At 59.0% G+C, this 17,672-nt stretch overlaps 1 protein-coding gene across 2 annotated transcripts in view; it reads left to right on the top strand.

Moving 5' to 3' along the window:
* Nucleotides 1-17,672, top strand: part of LOC115643196 (dedicator of cytokinesis protein 2-like) — a 243,020-nt gene that overhangs the window by 206,844 nt on the left and 18,504 nt on the right. For both annotated transcript variants that reach the window (XM_030547063.1, XM_030547062.1), the window contains exons 16-23: nucleotides 4,439-4,529; nucleotides 12,195-12,314; nucleotides 14,231-14,320; nucleotides 15,109-15,213; nucleotides 15,760-15,901; nucleotides 16,351-16,432; nucleotides 17,149-17,233; nucleotides 17,474-17,560. In XM_030547063.1, the coding sequence (XP_030402923.1) occupies nucleotides 4,439-4,529; nucleotides 12,195-12,314; nucleotides 14,231-14,320; nucleotides 15,109-15,213; nucleotides 15,760-15,901; nucleotides 16,351-16,432; nucleotides 17,149-17,233; nucleotides 17,474-17,560 (802 nt within the window). The remainder of the gene's footprint in view (nucleotides 1-4,438; nucleotides 4,530-12,194; nucleotides 12,315-14,230; nucleotides 14,321-15,108; nucleotides 15,214-15,759; nucleotides 15,902-16,350; nucleotides 16,433-17,148; nucleotides 17,234-17,473; nucleotides 17,561-17,672) is intronic.

Raw genomic sequence — 17,672 nt, 5'->3', positions numbered from 1 at the left:
TCATAGGGTGGAGAGCACACATGCAACAACCCACAATTCAGGCACAGTGGTCCCCCGACAAAACATAGCTACACGTAAATCTGTTGGAACTCTGTGCAGTTCGCAATGCTTGTCTATATTTCCTACCGCTACTAAGGAACCAGAACATAAGAGTAATGACCAACAACGCTGCATGCATGTTCTGCATAACCAGACAGAGAGGGGCCCAATCACACTCACTATACATCGAAGCCATGAAATTGTGAAACTGGTGCATCCATCGCAATATCAACATCTCTGCCTCTTACCTGCCCAGATCCCAGAACACCACAGCAGACAATTTCCCCTGATCATCAATGGGAGATGAACAAGGTGATACTAGAGAACATACTCCACCAATGGGGACACCCAGCGATAGACCTCTTCACGACAGTCTGAAACTGCAAATGTCTGCGATTCTGCTTGAGAGCAGGTCTGGGAACACGATCGATGGGGGATGCATTCCTAAGCACATGGAACGCATCTCTCCCATACGCATTCCCACCCATACCTCTGTTATCGAAGGTGATACACAAAATAAGGACAGACAAAGTGAGAGTCACTCTGATAGTCCTCACATGGCCAAGACAAACGTGGTATCCCTTTGTAACACGGATGGCAGCATGTGCTCCAATCACTCTCCTGCTTCAGACGGACCGTCTAACACAACACAAGGGTCAGATTCTCCATCCAAACCTAGAGATGCTCCACCTGAAAGTATGGCTCTTCTGTGGTTCACTCAGAATGAATCAGATTGTTCGGAACTAGTAAACCAAGTATTGTTACACAATATGAAATCTACTACTCATATGACTTACCTACAGAAACGGAAGAGATTCACTGCGTGATGCAACACCAAATAAATCTTGCCGGTGTCAGCACCTCTTCCACTGATACTAGATTCCAGTCTCAAGTTAAAAAACCCTGGCCTATCCATAAGTTCGACCAAAGTGCACCTCACAGCTATCACCACCTTTCACCAAAAAATCGATGACATAACATTTGCACATCCAATCATTAAACGATTTCTCAGGGGCATAGAAACAATCTACCCTGAAGTGCATCCACCTACACTATCTTGGGACCTAACCTTAGTTTTAAAAGGTCTCACTCGATCACCATTCGAACCCTTGGCGACCTGTTCCCTAGCACATAAAGGTCACATTTTTAATAGCAATCACGTCGGCTCTACACATGGGAGAAATAGGGGATCTCATGGCACACCCACCGTTTCTATTTTTTTTAAAGACAAAGTCACATAAAGGACCCATCCAAAATTTGTTCTTAAGATGATATCATCCTTCCATATAAATCGACCAAGACATCTCCCAGCATTCTTCCCCAAACGCCATGAGAACGCACATGCAGCTATCATGCACACCCTGGACATTAGATGGGCTTTAGCATTCTGTCTAAACAGAACCAAATCCCCCAAACTCTTCATCTCCACCATGGAACAGTCCAAAGGAAATCTCATAGCCGCGCAGACAGATTCAAAATGGATATCTGGTCGTATTCACCTATGTTACCAACTAAAGGGTATACAACCACGAGTGGGAACCAAATCACACTCTACCAGATCAATAGCATCATCATTCTGCACAATGTCCCTCTCATAGACATATGTAAAGCTGCCACCTGGGCCTCCAAACACACCTTTGTGAAACACTACGCAATTACACAGGGTCCAGAAGCAGACACATGGCTAAGCCTAACAGTGCTATCCTCAGTCAACCAACCAACTCTGAAGCCCCTTCTGTCCTAAGGAGGCACTGGTCTACAATCCCCTGGAGTGGCACAACCACAGGGACAGCACTTGAAGAGAAGGTTAGTCACTGGTGCAGTAACTGAGGTTCTTCGAGATGTGTGTCCCTGTGGGTGCTCCACTACCTGCCCTCCTCCCCTCTACCTTGGAGTTCGATATAGGACTCTGTGTAGAGATGGAACTGAGGGGTCCTGGTCATGCACGCACTAGAGGAGGTGCTAACGGCACTGTGAGGCAAACACCACACATGCGCGACCTATATGGGCACTGCTACTAAACCTCTCTGAGCAAAGGTGCAGGGATGCACCCCCAGGGACATACATCTCGAAGAACCTCAGAGACGGCACAAGGTGAGTAACCTTCTCTTCCTTTGCGGAGGCCAGCAGCTCTGTCCCAGGCAGCAGGGCCAGGAGGAGACGGGGCACTTCCAGGTGCTGTGTGGGATGATCTGCGCCGGGAGGAGGCAGCTGTTGCCCTGGATCTGCCGGCACGTTGGGAGCTGATGCTGCATTGCGATGCCCCATGCTCTGCAGGAGCCGAGGGCACTCTCTGAGCCAGGTCCCAGAACGACCCACCCCAGGAGGCTTGGCCTGGCACCAGGGCTCTTGGGGATGGCAGGCAGTGTTTCCAGACTCGGGTGAGCTGGAGCCCTGAGGGCAAAGGCTCCCCACCGTTAAAATTCTCTTTGGGCTAATTACCCTGGAGCTTCTCCTGGCCCCTCTGCACGGCCTGGCCCTGCCCTGCTGGGGAGGAGATGGAGGGAGGTTGGCTGTGACAGGTTGGATCACAGAAACCCCCTTGGGAGCTGCCACTCGATCTGCTAAGACTACTTCTACCCCTGCTTTTCCTGCCAGCTCAGGATTCTAGCACCCTGTCTTGCTGAGCCAGACACTCTTGTCTGCTCCAACGCAGCCCCAGGGTCTGATTTCCTGCCCCAAAGCTGCAGGTTTACCTGAAAGCAGCTCACAGAAGTGTTCCTGTCTCCAACACTCAGATGCCCAACTCCTAATGGGATCTAAACCCAAATTAATCTGTTTTACCCTGTATAACGCTTATACAGGGTAAACTGATAAATTGTTCACTCTCCCTGATAGAGAGACATGCACAGCTGTATGCCCCTCCCCCAGGTATTAATACATCTCTGAGTTAATTAATAAGTAAAACGTGATTTTATTAAATACAGAAAGTAGGATTTAAGTGGTTCCAAGTAGGAACAGACAGAACAAAGTGAATTATCAAATAAAATAAAACACGCCAGTCTAGGTCTAATCCAACTGCATACAGATAAAATCCTCACCAGTTCCAGAATGCTCCCTTATACAGACTAGTCTCTTGCTGTCCTGGGTCCAGCAATCACTCATCCCCCCTGCAGTCACTGTCCTTTGTTCCAGTTTCTTTCAGGTATCTTTGGAGGTGGAGAGGCTCCCTCTTTATCCAGCTGAAGAGCAAATGGAGGGGTCTCCCCTGGGCTTAAATAGACTTTCTCTTGTGGGTGGAGACCCCCTCCTCTCTCCTATGCAAAGTCCAGCTCCAAGATGGAGTTCTGGAGTCACCTGGGCAAGTCCCATGTCCATGTATGACTCAGCCTACGTCCACACTACAGCTTTAAATCGATATTAGTAAAATCGATTTTATAAAACAGGTTTTATAAAATCGATTTTATGCGTCCACACTAGGGCACATTACTTCGGTGGTGTGCGTCCATGGTCCCAGGGTACCATTGATTTCCGGAGCGGTGCACTCTGGGTAGCTCAGTAAAAGAATAGGACCAATAACTTCGATATCCGTCCACACTAACCCTAAATCGATTTAGTAATATCGATTTTAGGGTTACTCCTTTCGTTTAGCTGGAGTACAGAAATCGATTTTAAGACCCCTTAAAATCGATTTTAAGTGCCTTGTAGTGTGGACGGTTACAGCGTTAAATCGATATAACGCTGTTTAAATCGATTTAACGCTGTAGTGTGGACCTGGCCTCGGTCTTTACAGGCAGACGCCATTGCCCACCTGGTATCTTGAATGTTTCCAGGAAGACTTCTTATGTGGATTGGAGCATTCCAAGATGCATTGTTCCCCAAGTGCTTCCTGATTGAGCACTTAACTTTGCAAATTCCTTTCTTCAGGAACTGACCAAATGTTCTATTAAGGTTATTTACACACCCAATATTCATAACTTCGAATACAAAAATGACACATGCATACAAATAGGATGAATATATTCAGTAGATCATAACCTTTACAGAGATATGTTACATGGCATATGTAGCACAGAACACATTCCCGTTATGTCATATATATTCATAAGCGTATTTCCATAAAGCCTTATGGGTGGCACCATCACAGTGGTGCCGGCTTTTCCTGGAGCCCGTGTGCCACCAGGGGCTGTGGGGTCAGCTCTGGGCAGCCCTGCTTCCCAGAACTCTCTGGGCGGTGTGCAGACCAGTGCACCAGACACCACCTGTGCTGCCATCAGGGTGAGGTGGGGCTGTTGCCATCTTCCCCACCCTGGGTATGGCCTAGTATCAGCCCCCCTGCAGGGTGAGTGGGCCAGGGGCGTGGGCCCGGGTTAGCCCAGCCTCCCCTGCGGCCCAGCACGGGCACCACCCTGCAATGGAACCACAGGCAGTGCTAACCCCGGGCCGTGCTCCCTCCCAGGTACCTGTACAAGCTCAAGGACCTGCACGTCAGCTACGAAAACTACACGGAGGCGGCCTACACCCTACTGCTGCATGCGCGGCTCCTCAAGGTACCGGGGGGGGGACCTGCTGCTGCTGCTGCGCACGCAGCTCCTCAAGGTACCGGGGGGACATCTGCTGCTGCTGCACACGCAGCTCCTCAAGGTACCGGGGGGACATCTGCTGCTGCTGCATGCGCAGCTCCTCAAGGTACCGGGGGGGGGACATCTGCTGCTGCTGCACGTACAGCTCCTCAAGGTACGGGGGGCATCTGGTGCTGCTGCACGCGCAGCTCAAGGTACGGGGGGACAGCTGCTGCTTCTGCACGTGCAGCTCCTCAAGGTACCGGGGGCATCTGCTGCTGCTGCACGCGCAGCTCCTCAAGGTATGGGGGCACCTGCTGCTGCTGCATGCGCAGCTCCTCATGGTACTGGGCCGGGGGCACCTGCTTCTGCTGCTGCACGCGCAGCTCCTCAAGGTACCGGGGGGGGCACCTGCTGCTGCTGCACGCACAGCTCCTCAAGGTACCAGGGGGGCATCTGCTGCTGCTGCACGCGCAGCTCCTCAAGGTATGGGGGACGTGCTGCTGCTGCACACGCAGCTCCTCAAGGTACCGGGGGGACCTCTGCTGCTGCTGCACGCGCAGCTCCTCAAGGTACGGCGGGCACCTGCTGCTGCTGCACGCGCAGCTCCTCATGGTACTGGGCCGGGGGGCACCTGCTGCTGCAGCAGCACACGCAGCTCCTCAAGGTACCGGGGGCACCTGCTGCTGCTGCACGCGCAGCTCCTCATGGTACTGGGCCGGGGGGCACCTGCTGCTGCTGCACGCGCAGCTCCTCAAGGTACGGCGGGCACCTGCTGCTGCTGCACGCGCAGCTCCTCATGGTACTGGGCCGGGGGGCACCTGCTGCTGCTGCTGCACGCGCAGCTCCTCAAGGTACAGAGGGGGCACCTACTTCCTCTTCGAGAGGCACATCCCGGCGGCTGCACCATTGCAGGGGCGCAGGCGTGTCTCGAGCCCTTGAGCAGAGAGTCTCAGCTCACAGCATCCGTTCGGCCCCCGCGTGCGCCCTAGGCCTTCTCATGCCAGACACCGAGGCTACATGTGAGTACGTGGAAGAACCACCCTCTGTTCCTTCTCAACAGCCTTGGCCAGAGATGGATCCTGAGTGTGCCCCAGCTTCTCTGCGTCTCGGGCTAGGATGGCATAGTTCATTGCAGTCAGATTTCGTTAGCTAAGTAGCCAAGAGGTTGGTTTTTTCTCCTCGCTTTTCCTGACAGGGCATTTCTGGCTCACCAGGCTCCTGCTGAGAGGCCGTGCCTGGAGTGACAGCCAGGCCAAGCATGTCCATTGCGTGTGGGAGCCCCACATCCCCCACAAGTGCAGCTTCTGCCTGGCCCTCAAGGAAGATGAAACTCAGACTGTTCATGATGGAATGTTGCCATCGGCCAGCATCTGAGTCAGGTCAGGAGAGCCCCCCGTACGCCTGTCCCCGGACAGACCTACTGCCCATCTGCCTCGGCGCAGGCTTCTCCTAAGAGAGGGAAGGGTTTAGGGGGGTTTCAGGGAAAGTCTAAAAAGAGGAGCACGGACTCTCATCTTGAGCCAGCTCTGAAAAAGTCCAGTTCCCCAGCGAGATCCACGCTCTCCGGAGCCTCAGCCTCTTGTCTCAGCACGACTGAGTGGAAGGATTCTGCCTCCAGTACGGCTGCAGAGTGCTGGAGCTCAAAGGAGACACAGCTCCTCCAACGGGGCCTTGGTACACTCTGCCAGCAAGGGCAACCCCAAGCAGTCAAGCTGAGCCTCGCAATTGGCACTTATGGCACCCTCAGCACCAAGCAAGCAACAGCACCAGACCCCATTGACATCGACGCCAGGACGCCCTCCCTCTATGGTACTGTTGGCTTTGTGGCCAGGTCCTTGGCACTGTGTTGCTGCTGGTCCCCGCCTCTTGATCACGGATGAACCGGGGTCCCTGTGCCTCATGGTTACCAAGTGCATCTCAGTATCGAGACCCTGATATCTGGGCCACCATCCCCGGTACCACAGCACTCTCCACTGTTTTCGGCAGTTTCTCCTCCGCTGGATGAGATGGACGAGGATGAAGGAGACCCAGTCTCCTCTGTTTCCTTTCAGGGGCCTCCACCATATCCCATTCTGGGAGAGTCACAGGGAAGATGGGGTGCTCACCCTACCCCAGTCCTGCATCCCCCCACTTCCGTATGGGCCCCCAGTGGAAAGACTGGGCCCCCGGGCTCTTTTTCAACAACAACCTGCCAGACCACCGGTACCGTCTCATAGGGAGCCCAAGTTCAAGCAGCCCCCACCATAGGAGATGTTTGAGGAGCAGGAAGCCAGGGTGGAAAAGGAGGCCACACCTCAAACACCTTTCTCATCCTCGTCTCTGGACGAGGAAGTTATGCCTCTGCCACCAGCCATGGCTGATGAAATTACCAGGAATCAAGACCTCCTAAAAGAAGGCAATTGATGCCCTTCAAATTCCACTCAAAGAGGTTAAGGATTTGCCCCTTAAACCTCCCATTTGGTGGATATCCTGCAGTCAGCAACACCCCCCAGGGTGGCGTTAGCCATCAATGAGGTGCTCCTGGATCTGGCTATGCTGGTGCGGCACACACCTTCCACTGTGCCACCCACATGTAACCGGGCAGATAAAGTTCTGTTTCCCCCCAAGGATTCTAACTTTTTTTTCTCCCACCCTCCTCCTAACTCCCTGGTGGAGGGTGCAGTAAAGGAGCAGGGTAGGCAGCACTTCTCTGAGGACCAGTCTACACTAGAAGCACTACGTCAGCACAGCTGCGCCGCTGCAGTGTGTCTGGTGAAGACGCCCTGTGCCGACTGGATAGAGCTCCACCTCTGTGAGAAGCCAAGCTACGTTGGCAGGAGAAGCTCTCCCACCAATGTAGCACAGTCCTAAGGGCAAGTGTAACTTACGTTGCTGGGGGGGTGGGGCTTTTACTGAGACAAGAAATTAAATCTCTCTCATGAGGAGCACTAGCCCAGGTCCTGCATCCTCACAAGAGCAAAGGATTTTACGGTACATTGCTTGTGCCAAAAAGGGATGGAGGGCGGAAACTGATCTTAGATCTAAGACTTCTAGACAAGTTCAACTGACTCTGGCAGCTCTAATTGCTTCACTGGAGGAGGAGGATTGGTTTTCAGCTGTTGACCTGCAAGATTCCAATTTCCATATAGGAATACACCCATCGCACAGGAAATAGCTACGCTCGACCGTAGGCCAGGGTCACTGCCAATACCCAGTGCTTTCCCGCTGCCTTTCCTCAGTCCAGGGTGTTCTCAGAGGTGCTGGCAAGAGTGGCTGCTTACCTCCAACAAGAAGCAATCCTAGTCTCCCCCGATTTCAGTGGCTGTCTACTCCAGGGCCGTTCTACCTGCCACCCACTGGCCCTCGCTCTGTTCCAGGGGGTGAGTCGGCAGCTGCATATCAAATAGTCCCATATGGCAGATAGTTTACAGGGGTGTATTTGGACTCATTGACAGACGGGGCCTATCTTCCCTCAGACAGATCTGTGATTTTGTCAGGTCTGGGACGGGCAATCCAGGGCGCCTCTGGACCACAATAAGGAACTGTTGTCAGCTCCTGGGGAATGTGGCAGCCTGCACCATTGCATCATTGCCTCCGCTGCTTCCAGGGTTGGCTCAGACTGACCTATTCTCCAGTCAGTGGCACCCTGGACAGACACTTGACACCGCCTGTACAAGTGGAGGCCTCCCTTGGCTGGTGGAAGGATCAGCCCAGCGTCTGACTGTGAAGGGATCCCTCTCGGTCACCCAGCCCTGCCAGTGACTTTAACACCAGACACATGCTGTGGGCTGGGGGCCCACCTCAGTGCCCTCTGACTCTGGGCAGATGGACAGCTCAGGAAACTGGACTCCACATCAATCTGTTGGAGCTCAGGGCTGTCGAGATCACTGCCCCTGTCAGGGCCATGACAGACAATGCATCCCGTGTGTTCTGTATCAATAAGCAGGGAGGAGCAAGACTCCCTCCCTGTGTGCTGAAGCCGTGAAACTGTGGGACTGCTGCCTGGTTCATCAGCGCTAAATCTCGGCTGTCTACTCCCAGGTATTGGGAACAGCACAGCCCATGTGCTCAGCAGGCAATTCTCAGGACTACGAATGGGAGCTAGACACCCAAGTTCTCCACAGCGTATTCCAACCTGTTCTCTGTTCCATTTGTCTATGATGGCAGCTTTCTTAGTGGCCATCACATCGGCCTGTGGGGTCGGGGAGACTGTTAATTTGCTAGCAGATTCTGTCTTTATGCTGTTCTTCAAGGACAAAGTGTCTTCACGTCCACATGCTTAGTTCTTACCTAAGCTTCCGTCCAAGTTCCATCCTGACCAATCTGTTGGTCCACCAGGGTTTTTGCGAAGCCGCATGATGCTCTGCAGGAAGCCTGTTTTCATAGCCTGGAGGTTAGAAGGGTGCTGGCTTTCTGCTGAGATAGGACCAAGCCAGTCTCCTAAGTTCTCCGTCTCCCTTGGGGTAGATTGAAGGGCTCCTCACTCTCTGCTCAGACTATCGAGATGGCTCTCTGGGGGTACTAGCACTCCCCCAAAGGGTGCTAGCACATTCACCCAGATCACAGGCAACAGCTCCAGCACTACTGCAGAATGTGCCAGTTTCTGAGCTCTGCAGGGCTGCTCCGGGGGCTTCAGTACATTATGCCCTGATCTGTGCCGCCAGATCCGATGCGGCACTCGATTCTTCTGGGATACCATCAGTCCTGGACTCCAAAGCTCCCTTGTGCCCTGGGGATACTGCTGGAGATGCCCTTGAAGTGGGATGCTGTGCAGATTGAGAAGTGGGGTGCCCGCTGAGGAGGAGGACCCAGCTGTGCTGCATGTATGAAGACAGAGAATTGGAAGTGGGGGGCTGGGAGAAGGGAGGGGTGTTTGGAACCTGCAGTCACTGTCTAGGGTGGGGGCAGTTGGAAGGCTGATGAACCCAGACGGGGAGGGAGCCAGCCAGGTAAGAAAGGCTCACGGAACGGCCTGGGTGGGAACAGACCTTGGCTGCTGATTTGAGGGTCTCTGAGCCGAACCTGGAGCAGAGGGGCCCAGGTTCCTGCCAGCTGCGGAGGGAGTGGCGTGGGCAGTAAATGGGCGGACTGCCTGGGACTGTGGGGAGCTGCGGAGTGAGCTGGCCAAAAGCCAAGTCCCCCAGAGGCAGAGCAGCTGCTGGGGTGAGAGAGAGGCTGCAGAGTGGGAGAGGAGCAGAGAGACAGGCAGAGCCGCAGGAAGGGGTGTCAGCCTTGCAGAGCTAGTCCCCGTTGCGGCCAGCAGGAGTCGCTCTCTGGCAGGGGGCAGAGCATGTCGTCATACCCCCTATAGTTACTCACTTTTTCTTGGAGACGTGGCCCTGTGGGCACGCCCGTCCCCCTCCGTGCCCCCTGCTTCAGGGTGTCCCCAAGGGCGTTTGGGTAGGGAAGGACCTGAGAGCAGTTCTCCCATGCACCCCGGTGCAGCCTCTGGGTCTGGCACGAGGAGGCCGAGGGGGCAGGCATGGGCCCAACAGACACTGATTAGCTGAGACTCGCCATCCAAGGGCTTGGGGCTGCCTGTGCCCTGATGTGAAGCCCCTGCTGGGATGGGCCTATCGGAGACCCTGCATGAGGTGAGGAACCTCTTCTGCATGGCCAGCTCCTCCAGGTGCGGGGGATGGGAACTCTGCTGCTGCACACGCTGCTCCTTGGGGTACCAGGAGTGGGACGGGGATCCTGCTGGTGCACACGCTGCTCCTTGGGGTACCAGGGGTGGGACGGAGATCCTGCTGCTGCAAACGCCGCTCCTTGGGGTACTGCGGGTGGGGACGGGGATCCTGCTGCTGCACACGCTGCTCCTTGGGGTACTGGGGGTGGGGACGGGGATCCTGCTGCTGCACACGCTGCTCCTTGGGGTACCAGGAGTGGGACGGGGATCCTGCTGCTGCAAACGCCGCTCCTTGGGGTACTGGGGGTGGGGACGGGGATCCTGCTGCTGCACACGCTGCTCCTTGGGGTACCAGGAGTGGGACGGGGATCCTGCTGGTGCACACGCTGCTCCTTGGGGTACCAGGGGTGGGATGGGGATCCTGCTGCTGCACACGCTGCTCCTTCGGGTACCAGGGGTGGGACGGGGATCCTGCTGCTGCACACGCTGCTCCTTGGGGTACCAGGGGTGGGACGGAGATCCTGCTGCTGCACACGCTGCTCCTTGGGGTACCAGGGGTGGGACGGGGATCCTACTGCTGCAAACTTGGGGTACTGGGGGTTTTGGAGATCCTGCTGCTGCACACACCACTCCTTGGGGTACTGGGAGGGAATGGGGATCCTGCTGCTGCAAATGGTGCTCCTTTGGGTACTGGGGGGAACGGGAACCCTGCTGCCGCACACGTTGCTCCTTGCGGTACTGGGGGTGGGACGGGGATCCTGCTGCTGCAAACGCTGCTCCTTGGGCTGCTGGGGGTGGGGACGGAGATCCTGCTGGTGCACACACCACTCCTTGGGGTACTGGGGGTGGGACGGGGATCCTGCTGCTGCACACGCTGCTCCTTGGGGTACTAGGGGTAGGATGGGGATCCTGCTGCTGCAAACGCCGCTCCTTGGGCTGCTGGGGGTAGGGACGGAGATCCTGCTGGTGTACACACCGCTCCTTGGGGTACTGGGGGGGACAGGAACCCTGCTGCTGTGCACCTTGCTCCTTGGAGTACTGGGGGGTGGGGACGGGGATCCTGCTGGTGCACACACCGCTCCTTGGGGTACTGGGGGTTTTGGAGATCCTGCTGCTGCACATGCCACTCCTTGGGGTACTGGGGCTGGGACGGGGATCCTGCTGCTGAAATGCCGCTCCTTGGGGTACTAGGGGTGGGACGGGGATCCTGCTGGTGCACACACCACTCCTTGGGTAACTGGGGGTGGGGACGGGGATCCTGCTGCTGCAAATGCCGCTCCTTGGGGTACTGGGGGGTGGGGACGGGGATCCTGCTGCTGCAAATGCCGCTCCTTGGGGTACTGGGGGGTGGGGACGGGGATCCTGTTGCTGCAAATGCCGCTCCTTGGGGTACTGGGGGTGGGAACGGGGATCCTGTTGCTGCAAATGCCGCTCCTTGGGGTACTGGGGGTGGGGACGGGGATCCTGCTGCTGCAAATACCGCTCCTTGGGGTACTGGGGGTGGGGACGGGGATCCTGCTGGTGCACACACCACTCCTTGGGTTACTGGGGGTGGGGACGGGGATCCTGCTGGTGCACACACCGCTCCTTGGGGTACTGGGGGTTTTGGAGATCCTGCTGCTGCACACACCACTCCTTGGGGTACTGGGGAGGAATGGGGATCCTGCTGCTGCAAATGGTGCTCCTTTGGGTACTGGGGGGGACGGGAACCCTGCTGCCGCACACGTTGCTCCTTGTGGTACTGGGGGGTACGGGGATCCTGCTGCTGCACATGCAGCTTCTTGGGGTTCTGGGGATGGGAGATCCCTCTGGGTGCTGGGGGGCAGAGTCGGGTACCAGACCTAGAGCTCTGGGTGGGGAGGTGGGGTACCAGGCCCAGAGTCCCGGGGGGGGAGTCGGGGTACCAGGCCCAGAGCCCTGGGGGGAGGAGTCGGGGTACCAGAGCCTTGGGGGAGTCTGGGGGAGCCCATCTCCTGCTGCTGCATGCCAGAGGCGGGGGCATTGGCTGTGTGGCAACAGGGTGTCTGTGTGCCTCTCCCCAGTGGTCGGACGAGCCGAACACGGCCCCCATGCAGGGCTCCCACAGCCAGAGCCTGCACACCCAGCGCCAGCTGAAGGAGGCGCTCTACAACCAGATCATCCATTACTTCGACCAGGGCAAGGTGAGTGCGGGGCTGCGACTCAGGGAGACTCCCCTTCCCGTGGCCTGTACCCCCCTCCCACAGCCGTACCCCCCTCCCCACGGCCCCTATCCCCTTCCCGAGGGACCTTACCTCCCTTCTCACAGCCCGTACTCCCTTCTCACAGTCGTACGCCCTTCTCCATGGGCTTGTACCCCCTATCTGTGGCCCCTTTCCCCTTCCCCAAGGGCCCTTACCCCCCTTCCCATGGCCCATACTCCCTTGCGACCTGTACCCCTCTCCCCTCGGCTGTACCCCCTCCGCATGTCCCCTTTCCCTTTCCCCAAGGGCCCTTACCCCCTTCCCACGGCCCGTACCCCTCTCTCTATGGCCGTACTCCCTTCCCACAGCCATATCCCCTTCTCCACGGGCCTGTATCCCCCTCCCCACGGCCCATACTCCCTGTCATGGAGTCCCCAGGTGATGCTCTGGAACTGCTCCCCACAAAGCCAGCCAGGACTTTGGGGAGCCTCCTCTCCCTTGGAGCAGACTGACTTCAGGGCAGGAAGCTCACACGGCTTCACCTCCTGGGTCTCTCCTTGGAGCATTCAGCATCCTCTGCCCCTCCGTGCGCTTCCCACAGCGAGTCCACCCCAGCGGGGTCCTGGGGAAGCCACAGGGTCCTGCACCCCCACTTTGCAGTCAGACGGGACTCTCAGCCAGCCAGTAACACAGAGGTTTATTCGATAACAGGAACAGGGTCTAAAACAGAGCTTGTAGGTACAGTGAACCGGACCTCTCGGCCGGGTCCATTCTGGGTGGGGGAGCAATGAGCCAGACCCCCACGTCTGCACTTCACTTCTCGTCCCCAGCCAGCTCCAGACTAACAACCCCTCCAGCCCCTCCTCTCTGGCCTTTGTCTCTTTCCCGGGCCAGGAAGTCACCTGATCCCTTTGTCTCCAACACCTTTAGAATCCCCTTCCAGGGGGGAAGGGCCTGGCCAGTAGTTGTCAGGATACAAAGTGTCGGCTATTTATGCACATTGGAGCCTTAAGAAATGCATAGGGGAAACTGAGGCACCCACACTATTCAGAGGAAACATTAAGAGCAGTCCCACTTCGTCACACCCCCTCCCTGTACCACCTCCCCAAGGTCCCCTCCCCATGGCCTGTACCACTTTCCCCACAGCTGTATCCCCTTCTCCACGGGCCTGTACCCCCCCTGTGGCCCATACCCCTCCCTGCAGCTTGTACCCCTTCCCCAAGGGCCCCTTCCCCCCTCCCCATGGCCTGTACCCCTTTCCCCATGGTGTAGCCCCTTCTCCACAGGCCTGTACCTCCCTCCCTGTGGCCCATATCCCCTCTCCAGCACTGGCCCAGAAGCTCTGATAGTTTCGCCAGTTCTCCTCGTCCCCTGGGGGTCTGGGTACTGCCCCCTCTGGGCCAGGCCTCCCAGAACATGGGCAGCCCCAGGTGAGCTGGGTCCCAGCTCAGCCCTGGTGCGGGAGCGCCTCCTGCAGGACGCTGGTGAGCCTGCAGCAGCTGCCAGCCCCTGGCTCTGGTGGGCCCAGTGCAGCGGCAGCCCTGCCTGGGGACGAGCTGCACCGCGAGGTCATTCAGTCCCGTCTGGGCCCAGCTGCCCCGACTGTGGCCAGGCAGCTGCCAGCCATGGCCGGGCCTGATCCCTGTGGCAGGGATGCCTGGCCTGCCATGCCACGCCCCCCCAGCCTGGGCCTGGCCTCTCCAGAGGGGCTCATCACACCCTCTCCCAGGGCTGGTCCCACGGCCCAGCAGGTGCCCCTTGGCCTGGCAGAGCAGGGGCAGAACCTGCCCAGGCAGTGACCCTGTTCCCCAGTAGCGGATCAGTGGGTGCTGGAGGCAATGCCCAGAGCAGAGCTTGGAGAAACGCCCCCACCCTCCCATGCAGAGCCCCTGACTCTGCCGCCCGTCTTCCAGCAGATGTGGGAGGAGGCGATTCACATCTGCAAAGAGCTGGCTGAGCAGTACGAGAGTGAGGTCTTTGAGTACGAAATGCTGAGTGACATCCTGGTGAGTCTGGGGGCAGGGGGCTGCACCTTGGAACTGAGTGTGCAAGGGAGGCACCAGGCAGGGACACTGTCAGCTCGCTAGCCAGGGCTGTGGGTCGGGAGTGAGGGGCACTGGCAGAGCTGGGGGGGAGCCCAGGGCTGGGCTAGCAGGGGCTGTGGGTTGGGAGTGAGGGGCACCAGCAGGGCTGGGGGAGCCCAGGGCTGGGCTAACAGGGGCTGCGGGTCAGGAGTGAGGGGCACTGGGGGGGCAGGGCTGGGCTGGCAGGGGCTGCGGGTTGGGAGTGAGGGGCACTAGCAGGGCTGGGGGGGGGCAGGGCTGGGCTAGTATGGGGCTGCAGCTTGGGAGTGAGGGGCACCGGCAAAGCTGGGGGGCAAGGCTAGGCTGGCAGGGGCTGCGGGTCAGGAGTGAGGGGCACCGGCAGAGCTGCGGGGGCAGGGCTGTGCTAGCAGGGGCTGCGGGTAGGGAGTGAGGGGCACCGGCAGAGCTGGGGGGCAAGGCTAGGCTGGCAGGGGCTGCGGGTCAGGAGTGAGGGGCACCGGCAGAGCTGCGGGGGCATGGCTGTGCTAGCAGGGGCTGCGGGTAGGGAGTGAGGGGCACCGGCAGAGCTGCGGGGGCAGGGCTGTGCTAGCAGGGGCTGCGGGTAGGGAGTGAGGGGCACCGGCAGAGCTGGGATAGGAGGGGACAGTTCAGGGGAGTTGGCAGAGCTGGTCTCCAATCTGCCTCCCCCTGGGTAGTGGATTTGGGTGAAAAAGTCTGAGCGGGGTGGGGCCCCATCCTGTGTCTTGTAGCAGCGGGAGGCAAAGTTCTACGAGAACATCCTGAAGGTGCTGCGGCCCAGCCCAGACTACTTCGCCGTGGGCTACTACGGACAGGGCTTCCCCACGTTCCTGCGGGTAAGAGACCCCCTGGGGCCCATCGCAGCCAACCACCTGCTGATCTGCCAGCCCACTGCTGAGCAGCAGCATGTGCTCCTGGGCCCCAGGGGCTGGGTCAGTGTCGGCCCCTGTGACAGCCTTGGGCGAGGGCCCCCTGCTGATGGCTGAGCCCCGGAGCCCACCATGCTCCTCTCCCCCTGCCGCCCCAGGGATCCTCCTCTGGAAAGTCCCCTGGTCACAGCCTGAGACCCTGTGGCCTGGGGACTCTGCCTCGACTTCCCTGAGAGAGATTCCAGCAGGGTCTGACAGTGTGCAGAGCCTGGGGAAGGGCTGGGATAGTGGTGGAGGAGCCAGGCCGGGCCCCCCATTCCCTGCTAGTGCCAGGTGACTCCTCCCCCATGCAGAATGGGCCTGGCTGGCCCCCCCATCCCCCACCAGCTGGTATATCTCCCCCCCCACACATACACACGCTAGGCCAGGCCATTGCAGCAGGGTTGGGCCAGGCAGGCGCGGCCCTCATGGGTCAGGAGAACAGGGACCCTGACCTTTCTCCCCACCCCCCAGAACAAGGTGTTCATTTACCGAGGCAAGGAGTACGAGCGCCGGGAGGACTTTGAGATGCGGCTGCTGACTCCCTTCCCCTACGCCGAGAAGCTGCAGACCACGTCCCCGCCGGAGCAGGACGTCACCGACTCACCGGGCCAGTGTATCCTCCCTGTCCCCAGCTCAGTGGCCAAGGCCCAGCTGTCTCGCATCCGAGTGTAACCCACACCCTTCCTGCGTGCGGGGTTCTGGCCCATCTAGTGGCACCTAGACGAGACCACTTAGAGAGAGATGATGAGTCTGCCCCACAGCTGGCTGGCTTTTAGCTCCTGCGCTGAGCTCCCGAGGGCACTGGTTCAATCCCGCCTGCGGACCAGCGGGGTCTGTCGGTGTTACACTGGGCACGGGAGCCTGGCAGAGCGTGTCCCCCATCCCAAGCACGCCCCACATAGGCCCGAGTGTGCCCCGCGTAGGCCCAAGCATGCCCCACCATGGGGCTTCCCTTATGCAGGGGTCTGGCTGGGTGTGGCAGGTGCAGGGGTCCTGTGGGCCTCCCAGCAAGGCTCAGCCCGGAACAGACCTGTGCTCTGGCTGCTCCTTCACTCAGCCCAGATATCCAGTGCTTCACCGTGCAGCCCGTGGAGGAGGCCAGGGACCGATTCAGGGGCAGGAACGTCCCCGAGCAGATTGTCAAGTGAGTGCCCAGGGCCCAGAACCCCCAAGGTGGGCATGCCAGTGCCCCCCACCTGCAGGTCTTGGTGCCAGGAAGGGTGCTCGAGGGGTGGGTCCCCAGGCCCAGGGGGGCATTTCCCCAGGGGGCCAGGATGGATGCTTGGGGGGTGGGTCCCCAGGCACAGGGGGGCAATTCCCCAGGGGGCCAGGAAGAGTGCTCGGGGGGTGGGTCCCCAGGCATGGGGGGGGCAATTCCCCAGGGGGCCAGGAAGGGTGCTCGGGGGGTGGGACCCCAGGCCCATGGGGGCAATTCCCCAGGGGGCTAGGATGGGTGCTTGGGGGGTGGGTCCCCAGGCACAGGGGGGCAATTCCCCAGGGGGCCAGGAAGAGTGCTCGGGGGGTGGGTCCCCAGGCATGGGGGGGGGCAATTCCCCAGGGGGCCAGGAAGGGTGCTCGGGGGGTGGGACCCCAGGCCCAGGGGGGCAATTCCCCAGGGGGCTATGATGGATGCTTGGGGGGTGGGTCCCCAGGCACAGGGGGGCAATTCCCCAGGGGGCCAGGAAGGATGCTCGGGGGGTGGGTCCCCAGGCATGGGGGGGGCAATTCCCCAGGGGGCCAGGAAGGGTGCTGGGGGTGGGGGAGTTGATGCAGGTCCTGGGACAGGGTGCAGTACATGGAGGGCGTGCCCCCTCAATGCTGTCCCCCCCCCACGATGCTGACTCCGCCTTCTTCCTGCAGTTTCTATAAAACCAACAACATCCAGCAGTTCAGCTACTCGCGGCCCTTCAGGAAAGGCCCGAAGGACCCTGACAATGAGTTTGCGGTGAGCCGATTCCTGGGGGAGCCCCATGCTTAGGGGGGAATGGGGGGTGCAGGTGTGTCAGGGTGGGAATGAGCAATGGGAGAGCCCTGTGCTCTGGGAGCCCTGTGCTCGGGGGAGGGGGCAAGGGAGCATCGGGGGGGCCCTGTGCTCAGGGTGGCCAGGGGGTTCCCAGGTGGGAGGAGCTGTTCAGCGTCCCTCAGCCAAGGCCCATATGATGACTGAGTTCTGACCCCCCCCCAGACCATGTGGATCGAGAGAACGACCTACGTGACAGCCTATCCGCTGCCTGGGATCCTGCGCTGGTTTATGGTCACAGCCACCGCCAGAGTGAGGCCCTGGCAAGGGAGGAACTGGGGGAGGTGGGAAGCGGGGGGGTGCCGGGCATCGGGGGAGCGGGTGCCCTCCTACCCACGCAGATGCTTAGCCCGTCCCACCCCTG

This window comes from Gopherus evgoodei, unplaced genomic scaffold (genome assembly GCF_007399415.2).
Source record: "Gopherus evgoodei ecotype Sinaloan lineage unplaced genomic scaffold, rGopEvg1_v1.p scaffold_52_arrow_ctg1, whole genome shotgun sequence".
In the NCBI taxonomy this organism is placed as follows: Eukaryota; Metazoa; Chordata; order Testudines; family Testudinidae; genus Gopherus; species Gopherus evgoodei.
The sequence above is the reverse complement of the archived record's forward strand: the minus strand, read 5'-3'. Positions and strand labels throughout refer to the sequence as shown.